Consider the following 18,387-nt stretch of genomic DNA (forward strand, 5'->3'; position numbering starts at 1 on the left):
GCCGGACGATGACAGGCACCTCGCCCGCTTGCCAAAGCGGTTCTTCATCGACGGCAACACCCGGATCAACATCACGCGGCCGGGGCGGATGCGGCAACCCAGCCAGCCAGCTTCTTCCCAGGCTTAGCAGCGGCAACAGCTGCACGCAGCCTCACCGCCCCTCCGTTCCGGCCCTCTCCCGATTCGCCAGCGCCAATGCCAGCGCTCCACACAGGCCCGCGCGCGCGCGCGGCACAGCCGGCGCCGCCCGCACCTAGCCCGCAGCTGCGGCAGCTCGAGGCCCGTGTACAGGCCAGCCGCGCTCCCGGAGACGATCGCGCAGGCTTGGGTGTCACAGCAGCCAGCAGGCCGCAGCGGCCCGGCGCGTGGTTCCTGCGTGCTCGCGACACACAGCCGGCCGCTCCGATGGACTACACTCCTTCCCGGAGTGCAGAGATCTTTCCAGCGGTGAGCTTGACACAGGCAGACATGGACATCGATACGCAGCCTGCACCGCCCCGCCGCCCCGCAGCGACACCCATGGAATCGGAGACGCTTACTTGCACGCCGTAGCAGCCTGCCACTCGTCGCCGGGTTGCTACCGCGCGCGACACGGCTGCAGCCAGCCCGATGGAGTGTGACAGCCCACAGGAGGAGCTGCCTGTCAGGCCAGCACCAGCAGGAGAAGCCACCGCAGCTCAGCTGCCCGCTCCGTCAGCTCCACCACTAGAGCTCCCCGGTGTTTCCGAGCACACATATCGAGGATGGCCTGGAGTGGCTGGAGGGCAAACCCACTTCTCCCCCAGAGACGGCGTCGCAGCGTTAAAGTCAGCTGCATCGCGATGAGCCGCTTGCGCTGCAGTCTGGGGACTCCCTTGCTGCAAGGCACCAGCGCCTCACAATGCTGTGCGACACGCTTCGCCAGATACACGGCAGCGACAGCCTGCCAGAGGACTCTTACGGGTTGCCGGCTTGTACACCAGCGGCACTCGGGCCACGGGAGGGCAATCCAGCACAGACCTATGGACGCCGGCAGGGCACACTGGCTATCCCGCCGGGCTTTCAGTCGCACGCCACCTCTGTCCCTGCCAGAGCCACCGCCGCCACTATCGCCGCCGCCGTCCGCGCAGCCTCCCGTGCCGCCGACGCTCGCGCCGCCAACCGCGCCGCCACCGCCAGCGCCGCCCAAGCAGCGCGGGCCGCGCTTGCCGGCCTCGCAGCACCGCGCCTCTCGGGCAGCAGCTCACAGAGTGGTGGTTACACCAGCCGCAGCAGCAGCAGCAGCGGCGGCCGCAGGAGCACAGGATACACAGGCCAGAGGGCCCGCCGGTACGGCGGTACTCGCCGCAATGAGCCGCCAGCGCTCGCCCCCCCTGCGCCTTCTCAGCCTCAGCGTCAACGGCCTTCGGGACAAAGACAAGAGGCGCTGCCTCTTCAACCTTTTGGAGCGTGACAAGTGGGACGTCGTCCTCCTCCAGGAGACCCACCACAGCTCAGCAGAGGAGGGGGCAGCTTGGGCGCAGGAGGGGCCCAACGGGCTCCGCTGCAACGGGCCCTCGTTCTGGTGCCACTACACCTCCCATTTCCGCGGCGAAGCGGTTCTCTTCAGGGCCGCAGCCCGCACATCAGACATCACAGCGCGCAGCAGCAGCGCGTCAGGCCGCACTTTCCTCGGGGAGTGCCTACGGCTCTGCAGCCTGGAGGCTGCCTCTCCACCTTCTGGATGATCGGCCGTTCTGCGAGCGCATCGCAGCGGAGATCCCAGCATACCATGGATGACGATGATGCAACGGCCATGGTCGAGAAAATGGCTGAAAACTATGGTGGAACAATCGGAAAAGCCTGGTGAGGCTCAAGGTGAAGCATGCGAAGGTGGAACAACAACAACTGACATCCGAGAGCCCTGGGCATGGTGATATGGGCTTCTGCGTACTGGCGACGGCGCTCCGGCGCTCCGGTCTTGATCTCCACTGGTAGCGGGGCTCACGACTGAGCCGCCCGGCCGAGGGATACCCATGGTGTGAGCAGCCCGAGCACGGTTGGTGGGGGGCGAGGCCAGTGTCCCGGGGGTGGAGGGTGCACCCGAGGAATCGTGCAGAGCTGAGGTCGGCGGGTCCCTCGACCGGTGGTACCGCATGCTTGATCAAGGCCCCATTCCGCGCTGGCAAATGGTGAAGGCGCAAGGAGCTCCTTCACCGCAATCTTTGAACCCAGGGCTCTAAGGAAAACATTATTTTTAAAGGATGAACCTCGCTTACACACGCATGCTGGTCGCACGCTCTCCGGAACACATGCATAAGGATAGCTAGGAAACCTGCCTGATGGGTGGTTCATAAAGCACTCCCGCAGGAGGATAGTGCGATACCTAAAAAGAAGCGCAATCATGAAGGCTAACCGCTGACAGGCAAGACCTAGCAATGAACATATCCCAAGCACCAGGGGGTAACCTCATCCCCCAAGGCGCACTCCAGCCCGCCGGCAACGCAACACCCCTCGGGTGACGTTGGAGGACCCACGGGGCATGCCTACGGCATTGCATCTGGAGGCAGGGGGCACAGCAAAGCAGGCAAGCAACTGCCCAGCTCGCCTGTAAGAAGTGCTGGCGCGCTGTCTGTTACCGGCCTGTTCATCGCCACTCTATCATCGAAGGCCACCTCGAAGTCCACGCACACCAGGACTCCTGCAGGAAGAGTGACCTCCTCCGGATGGACCTGCTCGTTGTCGCCAATCTAGATCTTGGAAAGGAGTCTGTCTGACTTGCATTTACACTTCTTGAGCAGCGACCCGGCTGGAGATAGCCCATGCTGCTAGCATGTAATCCAGCAGCCTCTAGTAGCTAATTGGAAACTCCCTGTCCGGCCCCTTCCCTTATAATTATAGAGGAGCGTGGCGCGACCCTACTGCAGCGACGGCACAGCGCTGGACTGGCACCGCTGCTGAAGGCCTCTCCTGCCCCAGCGCAGGCCAAAAGCGAAGGTAGAATTCGTTCGGTGTGCCATGCATTCTAGGTGCCTTGGCGGCCTCCAGTGGTGCGAGCGAAATGCTGCAGTTACCGCACTCGCTCCCCTGCTGCCGGTGCCTCTGGGTAGTGCTGCCTGTGATAGCTTGGGCTTTGCCCTGTGAGTGCCTCAATTGCCACTCAATATGATGCTGGAGTGCACCACTGGGAAGGGGCAATGCCTTCACCTCGTCAACAACCCTTTGTTTCAGGATCATGCAACCTGTGAAAACGCAAGGACTCAGTCCCTCCGGCGCCCTGTGATCGATCATGCAAAACCATATGGCAGTTCCACCATCATTTCCTGAAGCTTCCAGTGACACCCATTGCTGTCTTACTGAAAACGCGAGTACTTAGTCACCACACCTGCACGCCCGTTGCTGCCCGGGCCCGCCAGCCCCCCTGCATGATTGACTCCCGATCCCGCGGCACTGCCTGCGGCGGGTGCGCCTGTCATCAGCACCCCGCTTGGCACCGCCATGCTTGCTTTTGCTGTCAACTGATACACACATGCGTGTCAGTCACACAAGAGACCCCATCTCTGCATATGCGCTCCGGCAGAATTTCAGGTCCCCAACACAAATATTGCGCCCCAGCATGCCATGGCATGCATGCCTCAGTGAGTGCTCACCATCTGGTAATACATAGTAGTGATCGATGCCGTCAGCCGAGGTCCGGGGGCTCAACACCAGTCGCAATTGCGAGCGGCACACAATGACCTGGAAGTGCCCGCTGTGCAGAAACATCCACACGCATCGATCCGCCAAGTCCCCGGTCTCTACGCAACACACCCCGGCACTCTTCTATCGCGAGCTCACAGTTCATCACCGCTTCATGTCCTCTTCTTCTACCATAGTCTGTTCTACTACTGTTGCACAGTTCAAATATTCTCCGCGTCTGGGCTCCCTACTGGATTCGTATATTGTATTCTAATGTCAGCTCAATACTTTTTTTTTTTTTTTTTTTTTTTTTTTTTTTAAGGAGAACCCCTCTATTACAGGCATGAGGGTAGCGAACTTCCCAACACACACATAATAGGATATTTAGGGAAACCTGACCGAGTTTGGGGCACGCAAAACACTCCCGCAGGAGGATAGGGCGATACCCAAGGAACATCAAAGCAATGGGAAACGGCATGGTCACAATGGCAATCGTGTTCAGACAATCAAGGACAATCAATCATCGTCGATGGAATGTAGGAAGGTAACAATAGGGCCTAACGCGATGACTAAGTCGGGCAGTCAATAACGCCCACTGGTTTGCGGGAAGCTAATCTCTTCAAAGTCAGTGACAAAGCATGGCAAGCTCATACAACACACCAACCCAGCAGTGGGTTGGGATAGGCAGGAGGTACCATGTTCTCAGTCCTAGACACCCGCTCAATATGATGACACATGAGAGTCATGAATGCACAGGGACAATGAGGAATGCACCGGATGACACAATGTGAGGGGAAGGACACGTGATGGACACACTTGATGAAATGATTCTAATGGGGTTGGAGACAAGAAAACACAGGAATCTGCTACCAGGACCCTGGGGAGAATGGGCTTCATTGAATGGGTGGCAGCGTCAAAGCTCTCCAGCGCGCCGGTGAAGAGGTGCACAGGTTGAGGGGCGCACGACTGAGCCGCCCGACCGGGAGAACCCGGTACATGAGAGCCGGCGGAGCATGTCTGTGGGGGCGAGGCCACAAGAACTGGTGGGTGAGGCCAGTGCCCCAGAAGGGAAAGGAAACCCCAGGGGCCATGCCCGGCCGTGCTCTCTGGGACTCCCGACCGGTGGTACCGCGTGACTGGGGGCCCCTTTCCGCGGTGGCAGAGGATGGGGACGGAGACGGGGAGGCACTTCTCGAAAACAACATGCTTGTCATCCCCAGGGTCCTAACGTGATCCACAGGTACACATGGGTGAAGGCAAGCCGGTCTGAGCCGGGGTGGGGTGTGTGTCATCCGGAGTGCGTGCCTAGAACTCACTGAGGACGCCTACGGGTGCCAAGCCCCCGGATGTGCCAAAAAGGATCACTAAACGAGGCTGTTCAATCGGTGGAGGACTCGAGCGGGTGTCATGGCAAAAGGCCATCAACAAAGCATGGTGTCACAGGGTTTGCCTGGTTGAGGCCCAGGCAGGCCTGGTTCTTGAAGTTTGAAGAATCATGCGGGCAGCGGCACCGGGTGTTGTGCGCTGCAATGGATGACAAGCTGCGCATCGGGCGCCGCGCCCAGTGCGCAGAGGACGTCCCGATGGCACCAGCGCGCCGTGAACTCCTCGCGCGTCAGTTTCGGGTCTCGCCCGCGCAGCCAGTCGCTGGGCACGCCCGCTGTGTTCCTGACGTTGATGGTTGCAAGCCGCCAGTCGCCGAGGATGGCTTTCCTGCTGGAGGAGATGATCCGAGCTGCTACCGCGCCCGCTGATTGCGCTGCATCCGGCTGGTGCCGTGCGTGCTGGTAGGCTGCCCAGAGCTGGCAGATGGTGGCCAGCCGGAAACTCGGTCAGGTTTCCCTAAATATCCTATTATGTGTGTGTTGGGAAGTTCGCTACCCTCATGCCTGTAATAGAGGGGTTCTCCTTTTAAAAAAAAAAAGGCGATGCCAGAGAGGCCCGAGCTGGGAGGCCGGCCTCCAGGTCCGCTGGTCGTCTGCAAGAAGGAGGTCTGTGCTGCGTGGCGGCGGGGGCTCTCCTGTGATGGCTGCCCAAGTGGCCGCAAACCAGTCCCATACGGACGCTGCCAGGGGGCAGGTCATGAGGACGTGGGTGAGCGTGGCATCCTGATCTGTGCAGTGAGGATGCGGGCAGCGGTGGCCTGCTGCATCTGCTCGATGGATGTGCCGCGAGGAGGCCCCGACGAAGAGCTTCCCGTGTAGAAGTCTCCAGGCTGTCACGCGCTGGCCTCGGTCGAGGTGGGAAGTGTCAAGCACGCTCCAGACGTGAGCCCAAGGCGGGTGTGGTCCTCCTGAAGCGGCCGCTGCATCGACTGTGTCCGGCAAGGACTGCTGCCGCGGCGTGCGAGGTGCTGGTGCTGGAGCCTGTGGATGTGGCCGATCGCGCCAAGGCGCTGGCCGCTTCTGCGGCGGGCTCATCCATGCCTGATAGGAGGATGGATCTGGCTCTCCACGCGGCCGCTTTCTCAGGCACTGCTGGGAAGAGCCGGTTCCTGCTGCTGTGGACGCCCAGTGTGCCTCGATAGCCCGAAGGCCGCTGCGCTGATCATCTGTGCTGTCAGCCCAGATGGCCGGCCTCATCGTGCCCTGAGGTTGGCCGTCGCCATGCTGTCTCCTGTGAAGCACTTGGCGTCGTGTGGTCGCCTCCTTGACCACGTACTCATGTGCTGGCCGCGTGCCCAACCCCCAAGAGTTGGGGTCAACCATGTGCGTGCCCCAAACGCCGAAGAGATACGGCGGCGCTGGCTCCTGCTGAGGTGGGTGGTTGTCCTGATCCTGGTGCTGCGGTGTGCTGTTCCGCGGGTGCCAGGGCCGGTTGATGTCCCAGCCCTGCACTAGAGCCGGCTGCGCCGTAAGTGGCAAGATGGCCTGAGGCGCTGCTGACCCTGCTGGCACTGGAAGGAGTGCGCCGGAGCTGTTGGCCGTGTGAGTGCAAGCATAGGAGCCGGCGGCTGATAGCGACCAAACCCGGCGATCGGTTGTACCGGGAGAGGCGAGCCACTGCGGTGAGGGTGGGTGGCCGTGGACAAAGCGGCTCCACTGTTCGGGCAGTGCGGCGAGCAGCAGCTGGATGCCCTGCTGGAGCGCGGCAACATTGGGCGGTGGGCTGTGCACAAGGGTACGGAGGTCGCTGACCCTGACAAGTCCTTGTCTGGCCCAATCTTCCCACGCGAAGGGCTGCCCGTCCTCGTCCCTGATCTGCCTGTTGAAGAACAGGGGCTCACTCATGGCCGAGGCTGCCCGGATGGCTGAGGCGGTGTGGCTGCAGCTTCTGGTAGGCACACACGTACTGGCAAACGCGCAGCGGGGCCTGCATCTTTCTCGCGTCAAACGCTGAGAAGGGCAGGAATCTGCCGAGCTGCCAGATGTGCTGCTGATGCGGTGCCAGCGTGTTGGGACCCTGTGCTGCCAGCCAGGCTGTGCTCCTGTAGAGCCAAAAATCGAAGAAGGGCTTCCACGCCAGCTGCTCTGGCTCCAGCAGTCTGCTCACTACCTTTGCCTGGAGCGCCAGGATTTGGGCTGTGAGGTCCACCATGGCGATGCCGCCGTCCTTCGCTGCGCGGAAGCAGGTGTCCTTTCCTGGATACAGCCGCGCGGATGTGCCGCCAAGGACTGGCCTGTTCGCGGCGACGAACGTGTGGAGTGCTCTGCACAGGCTCGTCTCCAGCTGGCTGGGCACTGGGATGAAGGTGGCATGGTAAGTCACCATGGATGCGAGCAGCTGTTTGGCGACGTATGCCCTACCCAGCAAGCTGAGCCTGAAGCCCGACCAGCGTGCGATCTTGAGCTCCACCTTCCGGAGGATGGCTGTGTAGAGGGCGGTGGCGGCGGCTTCTGGCTGCGTGGACAGAGGAATGCCCAAGTGCTGCACGCTCGCCCCCTGTGCTGCGAATGTGACTCCTGTGGCCGCATCTGGACCCGCAAGATGGCTGAGGCTGCCCAGGCCGAGTCCCTGGGACTTGTTGCGCTGCAGCCGCGAGCCTGTCGCTGCACAATGGAGATGCACGCTGGTATCCAGGACGATCTGTGCGTCGCTGGGGCTTTGTGCGTGGATGCTGGTGTCGTCTGCGTGCTGATGCAGGACGGGTGCTGGGTCTCCAGAAGGCAGCCTGATGGGCTGGAAGGCCTGCTGCTGAGCGCAACGCCGGGCGTGTGCTGCCATCGGCTGCGTGGCGAGCACAAAGAGCAGTGGCGAGAGCGGGCTTCCCTGGAAGACTCCTGAGCTGACCGGGAAGGTGTCCGTATGCCAGCCGTTGAAGGCTACGCGCGCGGTCGTGCCGGTGTGCAGAATGTGCACCCAGCGCTGTGCGCCGGCTCCAAAGCCCGCTGCTGCCATGCACTGCTCGATCCATGCTCTGTCCAGGCGGTCAAACGCCTTCTCAAAATCGAGAAAGACAATGACGCCTTGCTGGTGGGTGTCTTGCAGGTAGCTGATCTCCTCAAGGTGGGCGAGCACGTTGTCCCCCACCCAGCGTTTGGGCAGGAAGCCTGTCTGAGTCGGGTCCACCACCTGGTTGAGGACGGGTCCAAGTCTGCTGGCAACCGTCCGCGCCGCCAGCTTGTAGTCCGTGTTCAGCAGCGTGATGGGCCTGTAGCTGGCTGGAGACTCTCTGTCTGCCCCTTTCCCTTTGTAGAGGAGGGTGATGCGCCCCTGGAGCAGCGAAGGAGGCAACGCTGGGCTGGCTTGGCTGGTGAAGGCGTCCTGGAGCACTGCTGTGAGCTCCTGGCCAACGGTGGGCCAGAAGCGCTGGTAGAACTCGTAAGGTATGCCATCCAGGCCTGGTGCCTTGCCGCGCGGCATGCTCCTGAGGGCATCTTGCAGCTCTGTGATAGGTATGCTGCCGTCACCATTGGCCCCTTCAGCTGCTGCTGCCGCCTCCGGGGAAAGGGACATGTCCAGCGCCTCCAGCAGCTCTGCCTGGGCTGTAGGTGAGACAGGGCGCGCAGCAAAGAGGCCAGTCTGTGAGTCTCCACTGTAGAAGTTGCGCAGCAAGGTGCTGCCCTGGTCGCGTCCTGCTGGGGTGTCGAGGACCACGCGAGGGCTGTCTGAGTTACCACTCCTCCGAAGGGCCTTGATCTCCGTGCGGCTGTGACGCTCCTTGGCTAGGTGGTGGAACCAGAAGGTGGACTGCTCACCATAGTACTGCCAGACGATGCCCGCCTGCAGCGCTGCTCCCTTAGCAGCCTCAGCATTGAGTGTCTGCAGGAGGTGGTGAGCATCCAACCATGCCAAGAGCGTGTCAGCGCTGGGTGAGCTGGTGTACTTTGCGAGGGCGGCACGGCTATCAGACTCCAAAGCTGTGTGAGATGCCCGACGCTGTGCCGCTAAGGCCCATGACCGCTGGAGAGCGATGTCCTTGATGTGGCGCTTGAGATCCTCCCAACGGCGGCCGCGAGGGAGCGCCTGTCCGACGGGATGCGCCGCAAGATAAGCGGGGATCTCTTCTGTGATGCGATCACAGAAAGGCTGGTCGTCGAGGAGGTGCAGAGGCATCCTCCAGGCCGCTGCTCCATAGCACGTGGACTGTGGTGCTGTGAGGCAAAGGCTGACGCCGAGGTGATCTCCTGGGTAGCCGATCACCTGTCCTGTCGCCTGCGACTCCTCGCTGACTCTGGTACGCAGCTGTTGGGAGATGAGCCAGCGATCGAGGCGGGCTGCTGACCGACCCGAGGTGGCGATGTGAGTGAACGCCCGTCTGTCAGCGTTGAGGTCGCGCCAGACGTCATAAAGCTGAAGATCGATCTCCACTTGGCGCAGGCCAGTCCAGTACCCCTGTGTCCGCTGGCCCGGTTGATCCGCCGCATCCAGCATGTCCTGCTGGCCCGCGATGCAGTTGAAGTCCCCGCCCACAAGAAGGCTGCGATCAGCTGGTAGGCTGGGAAGCAACTCCTGCATGAAGTTTTTTTTTTTTTTTTTTTTTTAAAAGGGGAAGCCCCCGCTATTACACAGGTGCCAGTCGCACGCTTCCCAGCACGCATGCAATAGGATATTTGGGGAAACCTGTCAGAGTTGGGGCACGCAGAGCACTCCCGCAGGAGGATAATGCGATACTGAAGAGAAGCGCAAGCATGAAGGCATACCACAGAAAGGCAACAGAAAGGCTCCTAGCGATGGACATGTCCCAAGCACCAGAGGGTAACCTCATCCCCAGAGGCGCACTCCAGCCCGCCGGCAACGCAACACCGCTGAGGTGACGTTGGAGGACCCACGGGGCAAGCCTAGGGCTTGCAGCTGGAGGCAGGGGTCACAGCAAAGCAGGCAATCATCAATCACTGGCAGGCAATTATGGATGTGCGGGCAACCAGTGGTGGAACAGACATGAAAGGCACGTTTATACGGTTGGCCGACAGGGATGGAACAGGATCGCGTTCGGACCCATTACCACTAGGTGCCGCTCGGGGCTGGCAATGTGACCCTAAACTATGCCTCAATCTGCCAGCAAGGTGGGGCACAAGCAAACGGTGGCATATGGGAGATATGAAGCCGCAAATGAGGCGAAAAACAGGTAGGCTGGTGAGAACTCGACCAGATACACACACCCACCACATTGGAGGCGGGGATAGGCAGGAGGCATCATGTCCAAGGTCCTAGACACCCGCTCAGGTTCAAGGGTGGATACTGGGGTTGGAAACCCTAAACCCTTCAGATAGCCTTCAATGAACTACTGTGAATGGTGAGGAGGACAGACACTAAGGCAGAAGGCCACGGATGACAGGCCAAGGGGATTGTTGGGGCTGCTGGTGAGACAGAAACATCGGAGGATCACTGGAAAACTATTGATAGCCTAAAGCCCTGGGCAGGGTGGTCTTCTGTAAGCTTGCGCCAACGCTCTGGCTCTCCGGCACGGTACTCCACAGGTAGCGGGGCGCACGATGGATCCGTCTGGCCGAGGGATACCCAAGGGGTGAGCCGCGCAAACACGTCCGGTGGTGGGCGAGGCCACCGGCACTGGGTGGCGAGGCCAGTGCCCCAGGGGTGAAGGAGGCACCCCCGGGGCCGTGTTGGGCCGAGCTCGACAGGTCCCTCGACCAGTGGAAGCACGTGACTCGGAGCCCAAGAAGTATAGTGTGGGCGGCGGTGGTGGCAGTGGCTCCGGCAGCTGCTGCTCCCACTCCAACTGCTCCCCTGGCTGCTGCTCCACCTGCAGGTGCTGCTCTGGGTGCAGCTGCTCCGCGTGCTGGCGCTGCTGACGTGTGCCGCTGCGTGGATGCCAGGGCCTGGTGATGTCCCAGTGCTGAACCAATGCAGGCTGCGCGGCCGGAGGAAGGAAGGCGTGCATGGCTGCAACGCCTCCGTCCACTGGCACAAGGGCTCCTGTGCTGCTTACTGTGTGGCTGAGAAGGTAGGTGCTACCTTCGGCTGTGCGAGACCAGACGCGGCGATCCGACGGGTCCGGAGATGCGCACCACATAGCGGCCGGTGGCTGCACCTGGATTAGCGCTCTCCAGGCTGCTGGCAAGGCAGCTAGAAGGATGGGCACGCGCTCTCGCACCATCCGAACCGGATGCTCCGGGCCGCGCACGACATCGCGCAGGTGGCTGATCCTGACCAGGCCAAGCCTGGCCCAGTCCTCCCAGGCAAAGGGCTGCCTGACTGCATCCGTGAGCTCCCTGTTGAAGAACAGTGGCTCACCCATGACTGCGTCGTAGCCGATCGCTTCCGGCTTCCGCAGGTGATGGGGCCGCAGCTGCTGGTAGGCATGCAGGTACTGCCGTACGCGCTGCGGGGCCTCCACATGCTTCGCTGCAAAGGTGGAGAAGAGCAGGAATCTTCCCAGCTGCCAGATGTGCTGCCGCCGCGCTGACACCGTGCCGGGTTCCTGCGCTGCCAGCCAGGCTGTGCTCCTGTACAGCCAGTGGTCGAAGTAGGCCTTCCAGGCCAGCTGTTCCGGCTCCAACAGCCTGCCCACCACCGGAGACGACGCGCCACCGCGCAGCGCCGACCTTCTTCTCGCCGATGACACCAGGATCTGGGGACCGCCGCGGCAGCTCAGGCAGCTCTGGGATCGCCTGCGGCTCGCTACAATCTGTCAGCTGTGGGCAGCATATCAGCGCGGCCGCCACCAGCCAGATGCGGCGGCGATCACCCCCGGAGCGGTTGCGGCTCGCATCCTGTCTTCCTGCAAGAAGGCCCTGCTTGCCGATTGGCGGCTCGCGACCGTCAACGTCCGGCAGACAGCAGGTGTGCTCAGCGACTGGCTTCGCGGACGCGACCCGATGATCACCAGGGAGCAGTTTGCGGCGCGATGGTGCCACCGCGCGATCCTCTGCGCGCTGGAGGAGCTGCCGGGCGCGCAACCAGTCATCCACTGGAGTGCCCAGCATCCCGTGCCGCTTCCAGCGTGACGCTTCCGATCCACCATTCACTGTACCCAGCCGGCCACGGCTCTAACTTGGCTATCTGTATGACCATGCTCTCATTTGGCCTTCTGCCATGACACCCGCTCGTGTCGATTCTTGTGTTGAACTCACACCCTCTCTTAGGGGGGCCTTTGCGATAGGTGCTCTGGGCACATGGGCGCTAAGAGCCTTCGTCATACCATAGTCAGGCACGGATGACTAACCTTTCACCAGTCCCGATCCCACCCCGGCAAAGCCCGGCCTGTCGTTCCTTGTCTGAGACCCCTTTTGCCTTAGAGCCCTGGGACCACAGATTGCCTACCAGAAGCTTTGCGCCTCTCCTACCTCTAACCTTTGCCAGCGCGGAATGGGGCTCCGAGTCACGTGCTTCCACTGGTCGAGGGACCTGTCGAGCTCGGCCCAACACGGCCCCGGGGGTGCCTCCTTCACCCCTGGGGCACTGGCCTCGCCACCCAGTGCCGGTGGCCTCGCCCACCACCGGACGTGTTTGCGCGGCTCACCCCTTGGGTATCCCTCGGCCAGACGGATCCATCGTGCGCCCCGCTACCTGTGGAGTACCGTGCCGGAGAGCCAGAGCGTTGGCGCAAGCTTACAGAAGACCACCCTGCCCAGGGCTTTAGGCTATCAATAGTTTTCCAGTGATCCTCCGATGTTTCTGTCTCACCAGCAGCCCCAACAATCCCCTTGGCCTGTCATCCGTGGCCTTCTGCCTTAGTGTCTGTCCTCCTCACCATTCACAGTAGTTCATTGAAGGCTATCTGAAGGGTTTAGGGTTTCCAACCCCAGTATCCACCCTTGAACCTGAGCGGGTGTCTAGGACCTTGGACATGATGCCTCCTGCCTATCCCCGCCTCCAATGTGGTGGGTGTGTGTATCTGGTCGAGTTCTCACCAGCCTACCTGTTTTTCGCCTCATTTGCGGCTTCATATCTCCCATATGCCACCGTTTGCTTGTGCCCCACCTTGCTGGCAGATTGAGGCATAGTTTAGGGTCACATTGCCAGCCCCGAGCGGCACCTAGTGGTAATGGGTCCGAACGCGATCCTGTTCCATCCCTGTCGGCCAACCGTATAAACGTGCCTTTCATGTCTGTTCCACCACTGGTTGCCCGCACATCCATAATTGCCTGCCAGTGATTGATGATTGCCTGCTTTGCTGTGACCCCTGCCTCCAGCTGCAAGCCCTAGGCTTGCCCCGTGGGTCCTCCAACGTCACCTCAGCGGTGTTGCGTTGCCGGCGGGCTGGAGTGCGCCTCTGGGGATGAGGTTACCCTCTGGTGCTTGGGACATGTCCATCGCTAGGAGCCTTTCTGTTGCCTTTCTGTGGTATGCCTTCATGCTTGCGCTTCTCTTCAGTATCGCATTATCCTCCTGCGGGAGTGCTCTGCGTGCCCCAACTCTGACAGGTTTCCCCAAATATCCTATTGCATGCGTGCTGGGAAGCGTGCGACTGGCACCTGTGTAATAGCGGGGGCTTCCCCTTTTAAAAAAAAAAAAAAAAAAAAACTTCTTTGGCCTCTGGGGATCCCAGGTACAGGACCCTCAGGCTTGGGGGCTCGGCACGCGGCCGGCACATGAGTTTGTGGTGAGGGAGGCCACCGCGCGGCGACAGGTGCTTCACAGGATCAGCAAGGGGGAGGCCAGCCCGGCGGGCCCGCTGCGACCAGCCATCTGGGCTGATACCACAGATGATCAGCGCAGCGGCCTTCGGGCGCTCGAGGCGCGATGGGAGGCCAGGGCTGCAGCTGCTGGTACCGCGTCGCAGGTCTTAGGCAAGAGGCCTCGAGGGCAGCCTGATCCCTCCTCCTGGGCGATCTGGATGGCTGCGCCGCAACCACGTCCGGTTCCGCTGCGGGACCGCGGCGGGCCTGCGGGCGCGCCAGCGGGCCCTTCACCAGTGCCACAGGGAGCAGATGTCACTGTTGATCCTGCTGCTGCTGTCACAGCAGACCCATCAGCACCTTGGGCTCATGTGTGGCAAGTGGTGCACGCTTCCCATCTGGACCGGCGGCAGCGCGTGACAGCGTGGAGGCTGCTGCATGGCCAGCTCTTCGTCGGCGGCTTCGCGCGTCACGTCCACCGCGCCGATCCCGCCGGTCACGTTTGCCCGCATCCGAGCTGTGCAGGTCAGCTGGCCACACTCACCCATGTCTTCATCATCTGCCCTCTCGCCGCCGGGGTGTGGGACTGGTTCGCAGCGACATGGGCCGCGGTGACCGGAGACGACGCGCCACCGCGCAGCGCCGACCTTCTTCTCGCCGATGACACCAGGATCTGGGGACCGCCGCGGCAGCTCAGGCAGCTCTGGGATCGCCTGCGGCTCGCTACAATCTGTCAGCTGTGGGCAGCATATCAGCGCGGCCGCCACCAGCCAGATGCGGCGGCGATCACCCCCGGAGCGGTTGCGGCTCGCATCCTGTCTTCCTGCAAGAAGGCCCTGCTTGCCGATTGGCGGCTCGCGACCGTCAACGTCCGGCAGACAGCAGGTGTGCTCAGCGACTGGCTTCGCGGACGCGACCCGATGATCACCAGGGAGCAGTTTGCGGCGCGATGGTGCCACCGCGCGGTCCTCTGCGCGCTGGAGGAGCTGCCGGGCGCGCAACCAGTCATCCACTGGAGTGCCCAGCATCCCGTGCCGCTTCCAGCGTGACGCTTCCGATCCACCATTCACTGTACCCAGCCGGCCACGGCTCTAACTTGGCTATCTGTATGACCATGCTCTCATTTGGCCTTCTGCCATGACACCCGCTCGTGTCGATTCTTGTGTTGAACTCACACCCTCTCTTAGGGGGGCCTTTGCGATAGGTGCTCTGGGCACATGGGCGCTAAGAGCCTTCGTCATACCATAGTCAGGCACGGATGACTAACCTTTCACCAGTCCCGATCCCACCCCGGCAAAGCCCGGCCTGTCGTTCCTTGTCTGAGACCCCTTTTGCCTTAGAGCCCTGGGACCACAGATTGCCTACCAGAAGCTTTGCGCCTCTCCTACCTCTAACCTTTGCCAGCGCGGAATGGGGCTCCGAGTCACGTGCTTCCACTGGTCGAGGGACCTGTCGAGCTCGGCCCAACACGGCCCCGGGGGTGCCTCCTTCACCCCTGGGGCACTGGCCTCGCCACCCAGTGCCGGTGGCCTCGCCCACCACCGGACGTGTTTGCGCGGCTCACCCCTTGGGTATCCCTCGGCCAGACGGATCCATCGTGCGCCCCGCTACCTGTGGAGTACCGTGCCGGAGAGCCAGAGCGTTGGCGCAAGCTTACAGAAGACCACCCTGCCCAGGGCTTTAGGCTATCAATAGTTTTCCAGTGATCCTCCGATGTTTCTGTCTCACCAGCAGCCCCAACAATCCCCTTGGCCTGTCATCCGTGGCCTTCTGCCTTAGTGTCTGTCCTCCTCACCATTCACAGTAGTTCATTGAAGGCTATCTGAAGGGTTTAGGGTTTCCAACCCCAGTATCCACCCTTGAACCTGAGCGGGTGTCTAGGACCTTGGACATGATGCCTCCTGCCTATCCCCGCCTCCAATGTGGTGGGTGTGTGTATCTGGTCGAGTTCTCACCAGCCTACCTGTTTTTCGCCTCATTTGCGGCTTCATATCTCCCATATGCCACCGTTTGCTTGTGCCCCACCTTGCTGGCAGATTGAGGCATAGTTTAGGGTCACATTGCCAGCCCCGAGCGGCACCTAGTGGTAATGGGTCCGAACGCGATCCTGTTCCATCCCTGTCGGCCAACCGTATAAACGTGCCTTTCATGTCTGTTCCACCACTGGTTGCCCGCACATCCATAATTGCCTGCCAGTGATTGATAATTGCCTGCTTTGCTGTGACCCCTGCCTCCAGCTGCAAGCCCTAGGCTTGCCCCGTGGGTCCTCCAACGTCACCTCAGCGGTGTTGCGTTGCCGGCGGGCTGGAGTGCGCCTCTGGGGATGAGGTTACCCTCTGGTGCTTGGGACATGTCCATCGCTAGGAGCCTTTCTGTTGCCTTTCTGTGGTATGCCTTCATGCTTGCGCTTCTCTTCAGTATCGCATTATCCTCCTGCGGGAGTGCTCTGCGTGCCCCAACTCTGACAGGTTTCCCCAAATATCCTATTGCATGCGTGCTGGGAAGCGTGCGACTGGCACCTGTGTAATAGCGGGGGCTTCCCCTTTTAAAAAAAAAAAAAAAAAAACCGTTTGCTTGTGCCCCACCTTGCTGGCAGATTGAGGCATAGTTTAGGGTCACATTGCCAGCCCCGAGCGGCACCTAGTGGTAATGGGTCCGAACGCGATCCTGTTCCATCCCTGTCGGCCAACCGTATAAACGTGCCTTTCATGTCTGTTCCACCACTGGTTGCCCGCACATCCATAATTGCCTGCCAGTGATTGATGATTGCCTGCTTTGCTGTGACCCCTGCCTCCAGCTGCAAGCCCTAGGCTTGCCCCGTGGGTCCTCCAACGTCACCTCAGCGGTGTTGCGTTGCCGGCGGGCTGGAGTGCGCCTCTGGGGATGAGGTTACCCTCTGGTGCTTGGGACATGTCCATCGCTAGGAGCCTTTCTGTTGCCTTTCTGTGGTATGCCTTCATGCTTGCGCTTCTCTTCAGTATCGCATTATCCTCCTGCGGGAGTGCTCTGCGTGCCCCAACTCTGACAGGTTTCCCCAAATATCCTATTGCATGCGTGCTGGGAAGCGTGCGACTGGCACCTGTGTAATAGCGGGGGCTTCCCCTTTTAAAAAAAAAAAAAAAAAAAACCACCTTGGCCTGGAGAGCCAGGATCTGGGCCTTGATGTCCACCAGCGCGATGCCGCCGTGTGCGGCCGCGCGGAAGCAGACGTCCTTGCTTGGGAACAGCGCCGCCGCTGCGCCAGGGGTCACCGGCCGGTTCGCCGCGACGAAAGTGTGGATGGCTCTGCAGAGCCTCTGTAGCAAGTCTTGTGGCACCGGTATGAAGGTGGCATGGTAGGTGACCATGGAGGCCAGCACCTGTTTTGCGACGTACGCTCGGCCCAGCAGGCTGAGTCTGAAGCCGGACCAGCGGGCGATGCGGGCCTCCACCTTCTCAATGATGGCTGTGTATAGGGCTGTGGCAGCTGCAGCTGGCTGGGTGGACAAGGGAATGCCCAGGTGCTTGACGCCGTCGCTCGAAGCCGCGAAGGTGACCCCCGTGACTGGATCGGGCCCGGCGAGATGGCTGAGGCTGCCAAGCCCTAGGGCCTGGCTCTTGCTGCGCTGCAGCCTGGCTCCTGTGGCTGCGCAGTGGAGGCCCACGCTGGCCCCCAGCACGATCTGAGCATCCCGGGGAGTCCGCGCGTGCACGCTGGTGTCGTCCGCATGCTGGTGCATGACTGGTGCTGGCTCCCCTGAAGGCAGTCTGATGGGCTGGAAAGCTAGCTGGCCTGCAAGCATCCTGGCATGCGCGGCCATCGGCTGCGCGGCAAGCACAAACAGCAGCGGCGAGAGGGGGCTTCCCTGGAAGACGCCGGCGGCCACCGGGAAGGCATCGGTGTGCCAGCCGTTGAAGGCCACTCGCGCGGTCGTGCCGGAGTGCAGAATGTGCACCCACCGCTGCACACCGGGCCCGAAGCCCACCGCAGCCATGCACCGCTCAATCCAGGCCCTGTCAAGGCGATCGAAGGCCTTCTCGAAGTCCAGGAAGACCTGCACGCCTGGCTGGTGTGTGGCCTCCAGGTAGCTGATCTCCTCCAGGTGTGCCAGCACGTTGTCCCCCGCCCAGCGCTTAGGCAGGAAGCCTGTCTGTGTGGCATCCACCACCTGATTCAGCAGCGGCCCGATCCGGCTGGCGATCGCCCGCGCCGCGAGCTTGTAGTCGGTGTTGAGCAACGTGATGGGCCTGTAGCTGGCTAGAGACTCCCTGTCTGCCCCCTTCCCCTTGTACAAGAGAGTGATACGCCCCTGCATGAAGTAGGCTGGCCGCTCTGCTGTCACTGCCGGCGCATACACACAGCCTGCCGTGTAAGGATGGCCGCCGAAAGTGAAGTCCACCAAGAGAGTGCGTCCGGTGGCGCTGCTGTGACGCACTGTGACTGCGGAAGTCTCGGCTGTGTGTCGGAACAAGATAGCCACGCCACGAGACTGCGAGGTGTGATGGCACCAGAATGCGGGCCCGCTCCAATTGGAGCAGAACCCGTCAGGCCCTTCCTGTGCCCATGCCGCCCCTTCTTCTGGAGTGCTATGGTGGGTCTCCTGGAGGAGGATGACGTCCCACCGGTCGCGGCGCAAGAGATAGAAGAGGCGGCGCCTCTTGTCCTGGTCCCGAAGGCCATTGACATTGAGGCTTTTTTTTTTTTTTTTTTTAAAAGGGGAAGCCCCCGCTATTACACAGGTGCCAGTCGCACGCTTCCCAGCACGCATGCAATAGGATATTTGGGGAAACCTGTCAGAGTTGGGGCACG

The 18,387-nt window shown here is 61.5% G+C and overlaps 2 protein-coding genes across 2 annotated transcripts; one reads left to right on the forward strand and one right to left on the reverse strand.

Annotated features, from left to right (window-relative positions):
• Positions 1-609: 609 nt before the first annotated feature.
• COCSUDRAFT_83557 (hypothetical protein) lies at positions 610-1,706 on the forward strand (the record flags this gene model as incomplete). The annotated part of the gene is made up of 2 exons (XM_005644528.1): positions 610-718; positions 1,072-1,706. The coding sequence occupies 2 exons, from the start codon at positions 610-612 to the stop codon at positions 1,704-1,706; spliced, it is 744 nt and encodes a 247-aa protein (XP_005644585.1).
• A 15,980-nt stretch (positions 1,707-17,686) lies between these two features.
• Positions 17,687-17,836, reverse strand: COCSUDRAFT_9992 (polymerase-like protein; the record flags this gene model as incomplete). Its single annotated transcript, XM_005644524.1, has 1 exon — positions 17,687-17,836. A coding segment is annotated over one exon (150 nt), but the record flags the coding sequence as incomplete, so codon positions are not given.
• Positions 17,837-18,387: the final 551 nt, after the last annotated feature.

Source organism: Coccomyxa subellipsoidea (assembly GCF_000258705.1).
Source record: "Coccomyxa subellipsoidea C-169, whole genome shotgun sequence".
NCBI classification, from domain to species: Eukaryota; Viridiplantae; Chlorophyta; class Trebouxiophyceae; family Coccomyxaceae; genus Coccomyxa; species Coccomyxa subellipsoidea.